Consider the following 17405-nt stretch of genomic DNA (forward strand, 5'->3'; position numbering starts at 1 on the left):
ATTGACGGATTCTCTTTCCCAAGTATCTGCCTTAAATCAGCTCCCTCAGTGTGGAACTTGTGAACTTTCTGCCCTGCAGAGCCCAGCATCGCATTGGGCGGTGTGTGTAGCCGTGTCTTCACTGTGCCCCAGTGACTTTGTACTGACACTTGTGAAATAAATGTTAGTTTTACTGGGACGCTCCCGAATATCACCTCTTGTGTTCACACTGACTCGCAGCGGCGACCCGAGGCAAAGGTTTTTTTTTTCTCTCTCTCTTTTAATCCGAAGGGATCGTTCGCCAGATTAATTGATCAACCTGATCCCAGAGGACTTGTAATGGGGGGGTGGGGGGGGGGGGGGGGGGGGGGGGAGAGTGAGCGACTCCCGAGAGTGACAGGCAGAAGGTGCCGAGTGCTGGGCGGTGGAGGGAGGCGGGCTGGAGTGCGTGACGGAATCAGCTGCGAAGTTGGGACAAGTTAACAAGAGACACCTCTTCGCGGCCAAGAGAGGTGGAAGAGAGAGAGAGAGAGAGAGAGCAGTGAATGAATGAAAGCGGCCCTGGATACACTGAGAATGGAGGCAGGGAGAATCGAGAACCTCTCCTTGTGACTCTCCGGGATACATGTGGGGGCGACACCGGGGGAAAAGGCTGCCCAACGCCTGTTGTCAGTTTCAGCCGGAGTTTGAGTGAATTTCCCCCGAAGTAGCCGCGGGTTCCGAGCACTGAATGCGCCGCTTCTTTCCTCGCTCCTCCTGTGGGATCGGATCCAGAGAGGGGATTTTTTTCCTGAGGGAAGAACATTTTATTGCATTTTATTTCTTTTGCTGTTCTGTCACGGTTTGGGACGGGCGGTTACAGGAGATCCGCGATGCCGAGCGTCCCCGGGACACTTCACTTTCTCCTGCCTCTCCTCACCATCGGCTGGACTGCGGGTAAGGAGCAAATCCGAAATCACCGATTAGTATTATTTTTAAACGTGGATTAAAAATAGAGAGAAAAACGGGGAAATCAGTTAAAAACCAACCTTTCTGTGGATGTGTCACTTTCAGATTCTCCTTTGAACCGTGTCTGGTTTTATAAATGCAGCCGATCTGTGGACAGAGGCTCCTTTCCAAATATAAATTCCATCAGGACTGAACTAGGCAAATAATAATAATAATGATGCTGGGGAATTCGTTGCAAGAAAGAAAGCTTTTTTTTAAATTACTTTTCTGTGCGGGATTCCGTTTAGATTTCAGAGGGTGGGACGAGAAAAGGGGGGAATATTTCGATTTAATAGGAGGCAAGATCAAAAAAGTTGGTCAATGTGTATTACAGATGTGTTTGGTTTAGTGCTTTAAAGGCAGCTGCGGGGCTTTGAGATAAACTTTGCTTCAACAACCACACTGTGTGTGTGTGTGTGTGGGGGGGGGGGGTGGAGAGGTTCTGGCTGATTTAACCTCCACCCCCTCACACACACATACAAAGGGGATCACACACTTCATATTTTACACTGAAGATTGGTTGCGTAAAAATCCGTGCAAAGGAAATAACCCCCCACCCCACCGCCCCGTGTGAATCCGCCCAGTGTCCCCGACCCTCTCGCCGCGCCCTTTCAAACTCGGTGCCAACCCCCAAGCTGAGGCTGATCACGGGAGAGGGGGGAGTGATACTGTACACAGACCGCACTGTGCAAAGGGGGCTTGGAACGGACCCTGTAGAATATACAACACACTGCCAGAGGTCAGGGTGACAGAGGGAAATCGATTAGTGACTCCTGGACAAAGCCAAATATATTGTATAATAATTAAAAGTCCGCCAGCTCGAATGGCCTGGAGATGCCGAAAGGTTTTTTAAAAAAAACATGCGTTGCCAAAGAACAGCTAGCAACCACAGGAAGGACTTCAAGAAAGACTTGCTATTTCTATAGCGCCTTTCACGACCACCACCGGACGTCTCAGAGTGCTTTATCGCCAATGAAGTACTTTTTGGAGAGTAGTCACTGTTGTAATGTAGGAAATGTAGCAGCCAATGTGCGCACAGCAAGATCCCACAAACAGCAACGTAATAAATGACCAGATAATCTGTTTTTTGAGGGATAAATATTGGCCAGGACGCAGGGATAGCTCCCCTGCTCTTACTTCGAAATAGTGCCATGGGATCTTTTACGTCCACCTGAGAGAGCAGACGGGGCCTCGGTTTAACATCTCATCCGAAAGACGGCACCTCGGACAGTGCAGCACTCCTTCAGCACTGCAGTGTTAGCCTAGATTTGATGGGCTCCAAGTCCCTGGAGTGGGTTTATGAACCCACAATCTTCTGACTCAGAGACGAGTGTGCTACCCACTGAGCCGCTGCTGACACTTAACTGAAACGGATTCTGACGAAGGGTCATCGACCTGAAACGTTAACTCTGTTTCTCTCTCCACAGATGCTGCCTGGCCTGCTGAGTGCTTCCAGCATTGTCTGTTTTTATTTAGGACTTAACAGTGTTGCAGCGACTGGGGACTCGCCGTTGAACGTGTACTGTAATGTTCCTCAGTGCCGCTGCATTGTCCATTTCTTAAAGAGAGAGCGAGCTCTGGGATCCCAGCAGTGTGTGCAATGCGCGGTGCCTTTTATAACCTCTTTGATATGGAGCTGCCGGGGGTGTAATGTAGAGGATTGTGAATGAGGCAGACTGTGAGCGCACGCACGTGGTGTGGCTGGGCAAACACTAAAATCAAACTGAGAAGTGTGTGTGTAAAAAAAAGAGAGGCTCCTTTCCAAACAGGAATCACAAAGGACGTGGTGCTATCATGAATCGCCAGGGAATGAAGCAAGTCATTTCATTTGCAAGAGTAAATTTGAGACAAAACACACACACACACAGCCTGCAGTGCACGCAGAGAGCCTGCGGAACGTATTTCCGTGTGTTTTGGGTAAAATTTCTAAATGTGAGTGCTTCCATCACTTGCTGGCCAAGTTAATTGTGTTTATTTAAGTTATTTTTTGTCGAGAGTCCTTGCGAGAGTCACACTCCTGCTCGGTATTTCTCTCCTCAGTTGGGTTCCTCTGTGTCAACACAGGAGGAGGTGGGTACAATCCAAGTCTCCATCCATGCTGATCTATAACCATTAATGTGAGATGCTGCAGTCCCCGGGCTGACTCTGGATCTGATCCCCCCCCACCCCCACCCCCACCCCTCCATATTGGCTGACCACCCGTTCAGTCTTACGGTCTGCTTTTGGAGGTGTCTGCTCAGTAACTTTGAGACATGTAAATATTGGATTTTTCTATAAAGGAAAAGGTCCACTCATGTGTATGGGAGCGAAAATGCGGTGACCACACCTGTACAGACACGGATCGGAGCCGCTTTCGGTCTATGTGTCAGCAGTCTCGGGGTTTGTGTTTGGGTCCACCACATGTCTGCATTTAGCCTTTTTTTTAAAAAAATGCCCCGTCCCTATCCGGAGTTTGAATTGGTCTGCTCGCCCTCTTGCTACAGGAACTCTTTTGTGACAAGTCGCACTATCACAGCTGAGATCGAGATTCTGCTCAGTTCAAGCTCGGGCAGAAAATCCACAAACTCACCCAGTGTTGGTGCAGGGTTAATCCTCCGAACTGTCTGCACCGCCTCGATCTTTCAGTAAAACCTTTAGGAGCGTTGTGTTTCGGAGTGCCACGGTTGGTTCATTAGCGGCTGCATCATTTTTGTGCCGTTGGTCCTGTTTCCTTGTTTACATGTTCTTGTGTTTTTGTTTATTTGTTCAGGGGCTTAGTGAGCAGAATTGGAAAGACGCGCGATAATAGCGCTGAGCATTACTGGCTGTGAATTAAACACACAGCGATTAACATTTACATTCACATATTCAACACAGGAACGGGCATTAACGTTTTAGCAAACCAATTATTTCACCAAAAATAGGATTATAAATTTAACCCTTTCAGAACTAGAGTTGATTGAGCACCGCCCTCATTGTCAGTCTCTCAGATCCAACACTCTTACACACCCACCATCATTATCAGCCCCTTGGTAATAACACTCTCTATTACACCCCACCATCATTATAAGACTCTCAATTATAACGTTTCCTCTCTTACACACCCCTCACTCATTAACAGACCTTGGTAATAACACTCTCTCTGTTACAGGCCAGACCCTCATTACAAAGCTCCCTGTTACAACACTCTGCGACACACGCTCATTCTGTTACAACCAGGATCCCCAGTGCTAAACCCTCAGCCACACACACACACAAAAAAATGCTGGAATTTGCCCATTGCCTTGGAGTCGGGAGCAGGGAGAGAGGAGACCAGAGAATCGCCAGCCGGGGAATCAAGAGGGACACAATCGACTTTACAGTAACCCCTTTAGTTAATACGACAGTCCTGGGCTCTGGACCCGACTGTTGTACTAACTCGGAGATTTACTGTCAAAGCTGACTGTGTATCCGGCGTTTCTCCCATTCCCGGTGCTTGCTTGGGAGTGTCTGGCTTCAGGGCCAGGCGACCCGTTCTGTTGCTGCTCTCTCACAATCCCTCCTCCTCAGGCACTAAACGTTTCTGCTTCCAAAGCCAGTCTCTAAATGTGTGCCTTTTTAACCTAATTTTTTTTTAGCTGCTGTTACTTTTTATTAAACAAAGAAGAAGGAAAGATTTGCATTTATATAGCGCCTTTCGCCACCTCGGGACGTCCGGAAACGCGTTGTAGCCAATGAAGTACTTTATGAAGCTGTTGTAAACAGGGCAGCCGATTTGCGCACAGCAAGCTCCCACAAACAGCAGTGTGATAATGACCAGGTAATCTGTTTTAGTGATGTTGATTGAGGAATAAATATTGGCCCAGGACACCAGGGAGAACTCCCCTGCATTAGGACAAATATATTTGTGGGACACTTAGGCCTAGAAATTCACTATGGCCCCGCCAGCTGGCTAGCGCCCAAAAGTTAGCGCTGGGCGCAGAGCCAGTTGCGACTGTCAGATATTCAGTTTTTGCGCCCCAAGTCGGAACCGGGCGCTATTCCAGGGTGTGCCCGCCCCCGCTTGGGGCGCTGAAACTGAATTTCAGCACTCTAGGTGCCGCTGCGACACCCGATGCGGTGCGGCAGACTGCGGTACTGCAGGCCTCCTCCTTCTCTTAAGGTGGAGGTGCCTGCAACGGGGAGATCGCCGCTGGATTGTGCCAGTGGCACCACGGAGAAGTGCCGGGCTCGCGGAAAGCAGCCGGCAATGCCGCGGGGGGGGTGGTGGTGGAGGAGGCCGGGGAAGGAGGTGTGGGCATGCGGCTGCCGAAAAAGCGGCCAGCCGCACCTCCACCTTTATGCGCCCCACTAAGGCTGCAGTAAGGCCCTGGTCTCCGGATGTTAGTAGCGGCTGCCACGGAGGAGGCGGCGGCAACTGAATATGGGCGTCGGGCCGGCATCGGGGCGGAAACGGGGCACTGCGCACACCGATGACATCATCGGTGCCGGCGCAGCGCTACCGGCTACCGCCGCCATTACCGCCGAGCTCAATATCAGCGCAACCTCCTCTATTGGCGCAGAAGCCCTCTTTGGGCGGTAACTGGCCGCAAAGCTGGCAGCGCCTTACTGAATTTCTAGGCCTTAATGTATTACAGAAATCACATTCTCTTGCCACAGAGTTTTGTTGGGCTTGGTGTAAAAATACCTTTGAAGTGCAGCAGAATTCTAGGACTGCTGGTTGGAGCACTCTGTTAGATACCCACCTTCGCTCTCTCCATTATAGTACTTTGTCTGATACAAGCTCTACTATCATTATAAGGTTTTCAGTTAGAACCTGGCTCTCTAACACATCACTCAATCATCCTAAATTTAAGTTCGAACACGTAGGCCATGGATCAGTTGGTAGCACTCTTGCCTCGAAGTGAGAAGGTTGTGGGCTCAAGTCCCCCCCCCTCCCGTCCCCCCCCCCCCAAAGACTAAGCACAAAATCTAGGCTGATACTCCAGGGCAGTACTGAGGGAATGCTGCACTGTCAGCGATGCTGTCTTTTGGCCATGGCCCTGTCTGCTCTCTCAGGTAGACATAAAAGATCCCGTGGCATAAATACAAAGAAGAGCAGGGGAGTTCTCCCTGGTGCCCTGGGGCCAATATTTATCCCTCAATCAACATCACTAAAAACAGAATATCTGGTCATTAGCACATTGCTGTTTGTGGGAGCTTGCTATGCGCAAATCAGCTGCTGTGTCTCCCTGCATTACTACAGTGACTACACTTCAAAAGTACTTCATTGGCTGTAAAACGCTTTGGGATGTCCTGAGGTCATGAAGGGCGCTATATGAATGCAAATCTTGCTTTTTCTTTCTGTTTTCTATACACACAGACTTCCATTGTAATGTTCCCAGTCTGTCATAATACAACTGGACGCAGCTCCCGTACTTTTGATCCTGCATTGTGTGCTATAACATGGGATGTTGATAGTAGCGTTCATCTTCATTTACTTGGTTCCAATAGACAATATCCCAATGATGACCGGCTGCAGATTGGCTCGGCAAGATCCAAGCGATTACCCTTTCCCACCTGAACTGCACTTGGCGGAACAGGCTCGAAGGGCCGAGTGGCCTACTCCTGGTCCTATTTTTCTATGTTTCTATAAACCCCTGCAAATAACTGGAAATCAAACAGCTGAGTCTGGTTGTTAAGGTGCGGTGTCTTTTTGCAGATCTCTCCATCACCTCCCCCCACCCCCCCCCCCCCGTCCTCCACCCACTGACTGCTGGCTGATGCCCAGAGCTTGACCGTTCATGCCCCACCAGGCTTTCTGTGTCCTCCCTGACCGTCTAGTGTGTCCTTATACAATAGCAAAATACTGCGGATGCTGGAAATCCGAAATAACAACAGAAAACGCTGGAAAAACACAGCAGGCCAGGCAACATCCGTGGAGAGAAAACAGAGTTAACGTTTCAGGTCGAAGACCCTTCGTCAGAACTGGGAAAAAGCAGTTGCTTTTTGCCAGTTCTGACGAAAGGTCTTCGACCTGAAACATTAACTCTGTTTCTCTTTCCACGGATGCTGCCTGGCCTAGTGTGTCCTTCTGTTTTGTTGAGCTGGCTGCCTGTCAGCAGAATACTGGCGATCAATAGCCAAAATGCCAAAAACCATCAGTCACTGCTGGGGAGCGGTTGATGTTTTCTGACACCTATACAGAGGAAACAGTGACCCAGCAGAACTCGGTAATGTGTTAGGTAATATTTTAAGGCAAAGTGGTTGTCACAGAAAGTAACAATGTCAATTATTGAAATGTTTGGGTAGGAAAGCTGAAGTGGAGTGCGGGGGGAGGAGAAAAATTTTAATTCTTTCCACGAACCAGGCAGACTGATTCTTGGCATTTGCTCCTGGCAGCTGCTGTGTGCCTTGTCAGGGTCGGTACAACCTGAATTTGCTTTTTTTAATCGGATGTCAGCTCAAAGCTGGAGACGGCCCCTTTCCTGATGTTGGTTTGACACGGCTCTCAATCTGGAGAGTGCTGAAAGGGCGGCGGGAGTGCGGCTTTCTCTGCAAGCACGAGGTCAGCTGGTTTAGTTGGTTTGGGAGCCTGGCTTGCTTGCTCCTGCTTTGTTTTCCCAGCAGGACTGCGCACCGCCTCCGAGATCCCGAGTGAAACGGGGCAGCCGAGAGGCAAAGTGAACCTGATTCGATTGCATTGCAATCAGGCTGGACTAACGCAGCTTCCTGCTCACTGCCTTGACATGGAATCATAAAAAAAGAAACACTTGCATTTATATAGCGCCTTTCACGACCACCAGACATCTCAAAACACTTTACAGCCAATGAAGTACTTTTGAAGTGTAGTCACTGTTGTAAGGTGGGAAACGCGGCAGCCAATTTGCGCACAGCAAGCTTCCACAACCAGCAATGTGATAATGACCAGATAATCTGTTTTTGTTATGTGGATTGAAGGATAAATATTGACCAGAACACCGGGGATAACTCCCCTGCTCGTCTTCGAAATAGTGCCATGGGATCTTTTACGTCCACCCGAGAGAGCAGATAGGGCCTCGGTTTAACATCTCATCTGGAAGACGACACCTCCGACAGTGCAGCACTCCCTCAGCACTGCACTGGAGTGTCAGCCTAGCTTTATGAGCTCAAGCCCTTGGAGTGGGACTTGAACCCACAATCTTCTGACTCAGAGGCGAGTGTGCTACCCACTGAGCCACAGCTGACACCAACTGATACAGCACAGAAGGAGGCCACTCAGCCCGTCGTGCCTGTGCCGGCTCTTTGACAGAGCGATCCAATTAGTCCCACTCCTCTTCTCTTTCCCCATAGCCCTGCAAATTTCTATTTTTCAAGTATTTATCCAATTCGCTTTTGAAAGTTACTGACCAGGCCTGGCTAGCTGCATGGAGTGTCAGCCTGGCTGCCACTTAAAGGGGCTTTTACAGTCCGATAAAGTGACTTTCAGTCTGGATGTGATGATGGCATCAAGTCCCTCACCTGCAAGGTTAAATAAGTGAAAGTAAATGAAATGTCTCCACAGTAGTGACATGGTTGGTCAGACTGCTGGACCTTCACCACTGGGACCTGGGTTCAAATACAGACCTGATTGATTAGATGAAAGTTTCCTCTCTGTCACTTGCAAGGATTCTAAGCAAATGACTATGGACAGTCTCAACCCAGTCTCTGTCTACAATTGAATACAAATCAGGCCACTTGGATGCCGAGTGTGGGGAAGGGAAATACCACACAGGAGCAGTAGGAGCTCTCCTCTGGGGCTGGGATTAAGGCAGTTTGCTGGGCGTAGTATAGAGGGAACTTTACTTGTGCTTCTCGCTTGTACCAGACCTGACCTGGAAGTGCTTGATAGGAGATTGTCGAGGGAGCTTCACTCTGCACCTAATCCATACTGTACTTGATGAAACCATTGGCCCATGAAATCAATCCAGTAGGTGGTTATTATGGTCTGGCTAAGCTGTAAACTAATAAATCCAATAAGGAGAAACTTATTTACTCCGAGAGTGGTGAGAATGTGGAACACGCTCCCACCTGCAGTGGTTGAAGCAATTAGCATAGAAGCATTTAAGGGGAAGCTAGATAAGCACATGAGGGAGAAAGGAATAGAAGGATATGTTGATAGGGTGAGATGAAGTAAGGTAGGTGGAGGCTCGTGTGGAGCATAAACACTGACATCGACCAGTTGGGCTGAATGGCCTGTTTCTGTGCTGTGAATTCTATGTAATTCTATATAAGACCTGTTGTTATATGGTCCCAAAAATCTTGTCTAAAGAGTTGGTCCAAGAACGATTGTGGGGTATAGATACCAGGGATTGAATATACCTGCTGCAGTCAGCCTTTTCATGATTTGTTTTCTTTATATTGAAGCCGTACATTTACATGCAACCCTCTGCACCATTCCTAACTTGTTGAGTGGCTGTGATTTACAGCATTGAAAGCCATTGTGATTGCTAATGAATATTATTGGGATTGCCCTGTTCCGCCTTTTGCACAGTCTCTGCACAGGCTCAACATCCTTTGTCCATTCCAAAATATCGAATTTGTTACTAATGAACGACGGGACTCACTTCTCACAAGCTCCAGCTGAGGCGTGGTTCCACATGTGAAGAAAGTTCCAATGTTAGGGCGCAGAGCATAAGTTCAGGGTTATGAAGAACGTGTTTAAGACTGACGTTAGGGAGTATCTCTTTACATAGAGCTGGAGCAGATTACCAAAGAGGGTGGTGAGAGCAGGGCACTGTACTTATTTAAGAAGAATGTTCTCATAGGAGGGCAGTAGAGCCTTCTTCGTGCAAACCTACCGTGTAAACTTCGCTGTATAGAATGAAACTCCTCTTATGGTGAAACTACTGCCCACTTATAGTGAAAATAATATATGTACATTCAATGTCATGGGGTACTTAATTTAAAAAGCTAAGAGGCAATGATTTGCTTTAAAATTGCCATCAGATTTAGCAAAAGACGCAATAAACCTTGATGAAGCACTCCCTTGTGACTTAGTTGATAAATGTCATGGCTGTGTATGGAATCCGTGTGCTTCTTTGACACAGCAGACAAAAAGAAAGATCTGCTCCATATTAAAGGAAAATTGAAGCCTCCGTGAATTGACCTAATTCTACCTAACACAACGAGTTTCCCTGGTCCAAACCTTGGTCTGTGCTTCGTTAGCTGATCTCCCCTTCAGAGCAACTCGGGCACTACAATGCCCCCAGCACCCCTGGCCTAGGGAGTGGGACAAACTGGTCCAGGAAGCCTCTTTCTAATCACTATCTAGTGCTAGAAAGTGTGCACGGCGAATGAGAACAGGATTGGCTTGGCTTTGATGCCTCCATTGTTGAATAGTTCTTGGAAGATTATTCGACCATGGACGGATCAAAGCCAAGCCTGATCCTGCTCATTGTATCGGCTCAGACACAAATGGAGCAATTGTAATCTAACCTGCTGGTGGGGAAACTGACGGGATCGGGTGCAACACTCTTTTTAAACGCCGCCCGATAATACTCTTCTTTGAAGTCTGTGAAGGGTAATATTGGGCGGGGTGTAAAACCGGCGTTCCAACCGCTCCCGTGAGTTTCCCGTCCGACGAGTACGGTTAAAATTACACCTCAAAGTCTCTCTTGGGGCTTGGTGCTTGGTAGATAGATCTCCGCTTCCTTTTAAAACGCTGGTCCCCTTGTCTCTACAGAGGAACCTCTCCTCTAGGGGGGGTCAATCCACAACTTACGAGGCTCATTTAAACTGAAAGCTTCTCGGATACTTTTCACGTTGGCAGAGCTGACCCCCCACCCCTATTGGGTCGCTCTGCCGCCAGTAGAATTGAGTGTGCTTCTGCTCAGTCACTGTAAGAAGCTGAGGCAGAGAAGTCATACTTGTGACAATTGCCCAGGGTCTAGTAAAGAGACAATGGAGAGGGGGCGATGCTTTCTCAGCCATGCATAAACTCCTTATGGACGCTGCTTCTTTTTTGTGTGTTTTTGTCAGGGATTCACACTCGTTGCCTGTATTGTAAAGCTGTCCTCCCCAGCCTCCAGTGAGGGATATTTGCAATTGAATTCCCATGCCGTGCTGTAAAGGGGTAGTCGAGGGGGAAGGGAGGAAGAATGCCCATATAAACCAAAGGTATTATTCAAGCGCTCCTCCATTAGAAAAGGAATTGGGATCAAGACTGATTAGCGTCTTAGGTGTTCTTTGACACAAGAACTATAGCAACAGACACGGGCAGGAACAGAATGCGAAAGGTCCATGGGCAGGGTGAAAATAACTGTGCCAAACAAATTGAAATTTACATGGGGCTGTGCCTGGGTCGAGTAATGAGTAAACCGGGCTTTTTGTTGGGGGCCTGTGGAGTTTTATTGAAGTTCTTTTTAAAGATTGTCCCAGGACTCTCCTTTTTACTGATCTCTGCTCCATGTCACAACCTTCAGCTGGTGTAGCGGGGACTGTTGGTAAACTATTTAACTGTAGTGTAATTAGTGGGATTGATTGATTTAATTTAAACTCAATTAATTAAAGGGTAAGTCATGGCAGGACAGCCCGGCCCTGTGATCTGCTCCTCCTGCGATATGTGGGAAATCAGGGACACTTCCTGTGTCCCTGACAACTACGTGTGCAGGAAGTGCACCCAGCTGCAGCTACTGACAGACCGCATTGCAGCGCTGGAGCTGCGATTGGGTGCATACTGGAGCATTCACGATGCTCGGGACATCGTGAATAGCACGTTTAGGGAGTTGGACACACCACAGGTAGAGGTTGGACAGGAAGAAAGGGAACGGGTGACCAACAGGCAGAGTACTAGGCGCAGGCAGGTAGTGCAGGGGTCCCCTGTGGCCATCCCCCTCTCCAACAGATATACCACTTTGAGTACTGTTGGGGGGGATGGCTTATCAGAGGAAGGCAGCAGCAGCCAACTTCCTGGCACCAGGGGTGGCTCTACTGCACAGAATGGGAGGAAAAAGAGTGGTAGAGCTATAGTAATAGGGGATTCAATTGTAAGGGGAATAGATAGGCATTTTTGTGGCCGCAAATGAGACTCCAGGATGGCGTGTTGCCTCCCTGGTGCAAGGGTCAAGGATGTCTCCGAGCAGCTGCAGAACATCTTGGAAGGGGAGGGTGAACAGCCAGTTGTCGTGGTGCATATAGGCACCAACGATATAGGTAAAAAGCAGGATGAGGTCCTAAAAGCAGAATATAGGGAGTTAGGAGGTAAATTAAAAAACAGGACCTCAAAGGTAGTAATCTCAGGATTGCTACCAGTGCCACGTGCTAGTCAGAGTAGAAATAGAAGGATACTTCAGATGAATACGTGGCTAGAGGAATGGTGCCAGGGGGAGGGATTCAAGCTCCTGGGACATTGGAACCGGTTCTGGGGGAGGTGGGACCAGTTCAAACCGGACGGTCTGCACCTGGGCAGGACTGGAACCGATGTCCTAGGGGGAGTGTTTGCTAGTGCTGTGGGGGAGGGTTTAAACTAAAATGGCAGGGGGTTGGGAACCTGAGCAGGGAGACAAAGGAAAGGGAAACCAGGATAAAAGCAAAAGATAGGAAGGAGAAAAACAAAAGTGGCAGTCAGAGAAATCAACGGTTTAAATCAAACGTGGCCACAGTAAATAATAATTCTAATAGGTCTAAGAGCATTAAAAAAACAAGCCTGAAGGCTTTGTGTCTTAATGCGAGGTATATTTGTAATAAGGTGGATGAATTAGCTGCGCAAATAGAGGTAAACGAATATGATTTTGTTGGGATTACGGAAACGTGGCTCAAGGATGTCCAAGACTGGGAACTCAACATCCAGGGGTATTCGATATTCAGGAAAGATAGGCAAAAAGGAAAGGGAGGAGGGGTAATAAAGGAAACTACGATGGTCTGAGGAGTGAGTTGGGTAGGATTGATTGGGGAATGGCACTCAAAGGGTTGACGGTGGATAGGCAATGGCAAACATTCAAAGACCGAATGGATGAACTACAGAAGTTGTTCATCCCAGTTTGGCATAAAAATAAAACAAAAAAGGTGACTCAACCGTGGGTAACAAGGGAAATTAGGGATAGCATAAGATCCAAGGAGAGGACATACAAATTGGCCAGAAAAAGCAATAATCCTGAGGATTGGTAGCAGTTTAGGATTCAACAAAGGAGGACAAAGGGATTAATTAAGAAAGGGAAAATAGAATATGAGAGTAAGCTTGCAGGGAACATAAAAACTGACTGTAAAAGCTTTTATAGATATGTGAAGAGAAAAAGATTGGTGAAGTCAAGCGTAGGTCCCTTGCAGTCAGAATCGGGGGAATTTATAATGGGGAACAAAGAAATGGCAGACCAAATAAATACATATTTTGGTTCTGTCTTCACAAAGGAGGACACTAATAACCTCCCAGAAATACCGGGGAACATAGGGTCTGATGAAAGGGTGGAACTGAAAGAAATCAGTATTTGTAGGGAAATGGTGTTAGGAAAATTGATGGGACTGAAGGCCGATAAATCCCCAGGGCCTGATAATCTACATCCCAGGGTACTTAAGGAAGTGGCCCTAGAAATAGTAGATGCATTGCTGGTCATCTTCCAGAACTCAATAGACTCTGGAACAGTACCCATGGATTGGAGGGTAGCTAATGTTACCCCACTATTCAAAAAAGGTGGCAGAGAAAAAGCGGGGAATTATAGACCGGTAAGCCTGACATCGGTAGTGGGGAAAATGCTAGAGTCCATTATAAAAGATGTAATAGCAGAGCACTTGGAAAGCAGTGTCTTCCTCGTACAGAGTCTTTGTGCAGGCTTGGGGGCGGGCGGGGGGTGGGGCGAGTTCCAGGGAGTACAGCCAAACTTTCACCATTTGGTTTTGCATAAATTGTACAAGAGAGATTGACAGACACTCGGCCAGTTATTGAGCTTTTCCCTGTATCAGTGCATTGACTGGACAGTTGGCAGCAGTGATTTACCTGTTATTACAGTGGCTTATTTATTGACTGAGTTTAAATTAGCCTAAGCACGCTGCTTGGTTACATTTCAGTTTTGTGAAATTGACTTGCAATTAGCAAACTGATTGTTGAGAAAGGGAGTTCAGGGGATTCTCTTTTATGTGACATGCTTGCTTTATTTTTTCCATCATTGATGGTATCTCAGACCCTGCACCCTGCAACTACAACAGCAAAATTTTGCATAATACAGGAAACTCTTTGGTATCCGGCACCGACGGGACCAGCGTGTTGCCGGTTGATCAAATATTCCGAATGATGGAGAGGGTTATCTACCGAGGTTATTTTTAACAAAGAAAAATTTAAAAAATCAAGAAATGTGCAGTATACAGTAATTGGGTACTCACCTACAGAATGTTGTGTTAAATGGATGGTGGAAGATGCTTGATTAAGTACAGTACTGCCAGTTGAGGGTAATGCAATGCAATGACTACCAGCAGCGTGGGAAACACACAGTACCCCTGTAAAATGGCGGATCAGAAGAGACTACCGTCAGCGCGGGAGAGTCAGACTCCTGTTACAGGGGTATTGAGGTGTTCCGACTTCCGACAGCGCCAAGAAGCCGAGTAGTGGCAGTTTGGAGAACTTCCCCCACTGACTAAATCGGCCACTGCGGGAGACTCGGACTCGGCAACATTGCCGGTTATTGAGGTGTTGTTTTTCGGAGTGGGAATTTTGCTGGTTAATAGAGAATCCCGGATATTTAGGTGCCATTTAAATGAGTTTCCTGTATATAGCGCCTTTAACATAGTAAAATGTCCCAAGGCGCTTTGCAGGAACGCTATCAAATAAAATTTGACACTGAGCCAAATACGGAAATAGAAGGGCAGATGAGGTAGGTTTTAAGGAGTGTCTTAAAGGAAGATAGAGAGGCAGAGAAATGGCGAGGTTTAGGGAGGGAATTCCAGAGATTAGAGCCTTGGCAACTGAAGGCACGGCCGCCAATGGTGGAGCAATTAAAATCGAGGATGCTCAGGAGGCCCGAATTGGAAGAGCGCAGATATCTCAGAGATTTGTAGGGCTGTAGGGAGGTTACAGAAATAGGGAGGGGCGAGGCCATGAGAGGTTTCTTCAAGAGGATGATGAGTGACCGTAGATGTCGCTGCAGCCTTTGTCTGGCGTTGCCATCTTCTCTCCCCTTGACACAGAGAAGATGTTTCCAATTGTTGGGGAAACCAAAACTAGGGGCCATAAATATAAGATTGTTACCAATAAACCCAATAGGGAATTCAGGAGAAACTTCTTTACCCAAAGAGTGGCTAGAATGTGGAACTCGCTACCACAAGGAGTGGTTGAGGCGAATAGTATAGATGCCTTTAAGGGGAAGCTAGATAAGCACATGAGGGATAAAGGAATCAAAGCGTACGCTGTCGGGTTAGATGAAGAGGGGTATGGGAGAAGGCGCGTGTACAACATAAATGCCGGTATAGACCATTTGGCCTGTTTCTGTGCTGTAAATCCTATATACAGGAAACTTTCGTTTAACCGGATGTCCGGAAAGCTCTATCCACCGGCAAAATTCAGGAATCGGTGCAGATAAGTTTTTTTACTTTTCGTCGCTTTTTTTCTCCAGTCAGGCTCTGCAAGCGTCTAGCTAAAGCTGTTGCTTAGCTACAGAGACGCTTGCAAGCTGCACCGACTGTTTTGAAGCTGTTGCTAAGCAACAGGGTTTGTTGCTTCAGACGGAGCTCAGAAGCTCCGTATGTTTTAACATTGGCGCTGGTTTCTACGGCAGTTTTGATGGGACGGCACCAGCTCGGTCCCGTCAGTGCCGGATACCAGAAAGTTTCCTGTATTTCTATGTCTCCTGATGGTGCTGATTCATGCCCAGCCTACAGTTGATGTCATTCTCACGTGCGCACTATCTGACAGGGGGTCACGGATTGTCTAAACCCTAGCTGCCTTTTTCCCTCTCCCCTAGCTCAGGGATATTTGAAGCCATTTCTAATGCTCCAGCTATTACCACATTGAGACTAGCTAACTCTGGCCAGACCGGGATTGAACCTGTGACCTTCCTCGATTAAATAGCTCAACATTGCACTGGGTGGCGCATTTACTAAGAAAGAAGAAAGAGTGAACTTGCATTTATATAGCACCTTATAACATCCCCAGGAGTCTCAAAGTGCTTCACAGCCAATTAATTACTTTTCAAGTGCAGTCACTCGTGTTATGTAGAAACACGTTGCAGCCAATTTGCGCACAGCAACATCCCACAAACAACGAATGAGATGAACGATCAGTTCATCTGCTTCTGATGGTGTCTGAGGGGCAAATGTTGGCCAGGTCACCGGGAGAACTCCCTGCTCTTCTTCAAATAGCGGCATAAGATCTGAACAGGCAGACGGGGCCTCGGTTTAATGCCTTATGCTAACGGAGGCACTTCCAGCAATGCAGCGCTCCCTCAGTACTGTACTGGAGTGTCAGCCTAGATCATTTGTTCAAGTCCTGGAGTGGGGCTTGATCCCATAACCTTCTGACTTAGAGAATAAAATGCAACCCCTGAGCCAAGCTAACGCATAGCCACTGGTGGAACTGTGACCACTTGGAGTCTCTTTTCAACAATCGTTGGAAGTTGATACAAGACTTGAAGAAGAGCCCCCTCAATCATGTTCATTTGTACCACCTCCTCCACCGCCACTCCCCCTTGCTTCGTCTTGGCATTGTGCAAGGGAACAACCAAAATTGGCATCAATGTGTGTGTGTGGCGGGGGGGGGGGTGGCGGGTGATGTGTGGAGCAGGAAAGCAGTAAATGGGAAAGAGCTTTTAAGTGCACTTTCCATTAACATTCCCAGCTGTCCCTGTTGGATTCCCACTCGTTTCATTACGGGCGTAATGCAACTTCTTATTGTCAGCTCTCACCTATTGTCCTTTTTCAAACAGCCTCTTCCACATCTACTTTATCATCATTGCCCTGTCAGAGCCATCAGGTACAACTGCTCTCAGCTGCTCCTTGTCAAGGGTCAGTGCAATCCGAATCGCCATAAAACTGGGGCAAGGAGTGACAGGACTCATTTCACACAGATACTATTTCAAAAAGTTTAATCTACCTTCCCACAGAGAAATGCATCAGTCTGCTTGAGTGAAAACCTGGTTTTGTCCCTTCCTTATCTCATAAGGTTTTTTCATCTGTAATTTTCCTTAATCTCCTCTTCTCCATGTTGGCCCATATCTTTTTACCAGCGGTGTGATTTTCTTGCTTGTCTACAGTTGGTCTCAGTTCAGTCTTACGGTATAACTCCATCCCCAATAAACTAAGGAAGCTTAAGAACCACAAGAACGGGGCCTTAATTTAACTTTATTATTTACTGTTTTCTGTTCCACTATCCTGAAGAAAGAAAGAACTTGCATTTCTATAGCACCTTTCACAACCTCAGTATGTCCCAAAGTGCTTTGCAGCCAATGAAGCACTTTTGAAGTATAGTTACTGTTGTAATGTAGGAAACGCGGCAGCCAATTTGCACACAGCAAGATCCCACAAACAGCAATGTGACAATGACCAGATAATCTGTCTTAGTG

General features: G+C 47.5%; 1 protein-coding gene across 6 annotated transcripts in view; it reads left to right on the forward strand.

The window, feature by feature from the left end:
* The window catches only part of robo3 (roundabout, axon guidance receptor, homolog 3 (Drosophila)), a 594316-nt gene that overhangs the window by 232433 nt on the left and 344478 nt on the right, over positions 1-17405 (forward strand). Inside the window, exon 1 of one of the 6 annotated variants that reach the window (XM_085968073.1) lies at positions 436-915. The exons of the other annotated variants lie outside the window; for them this stretch is intronic. Within the exon in view, the coding sequence (XP_085824199.1) occupies positions 852-915 (64 nt within the window). The 5' untranslated portion in view covers positions 436-851. Of the gene's footprint in view, positions 1-435; positions 916-17405 lie in introns of those variants that run through there. 6 annotated transcript variants of the gene reach the window in all.

This window comes from Somniosus microcephalus, chromosome 26, assembly GCF_052327205.1.
Source record: "Somniosus microcephalus isolate GS21.2 chromosome 26, FLI_Smic_1.0, whole genome shotgun sequence".
Classification (NCBI taxonomy): domain Eukaryota; kingdom Metazoa; phylum Chordata; class Chondrichthyes; order Squaliformes; family Somniosidae; genus Somniosus; species Somniosus microcephalus.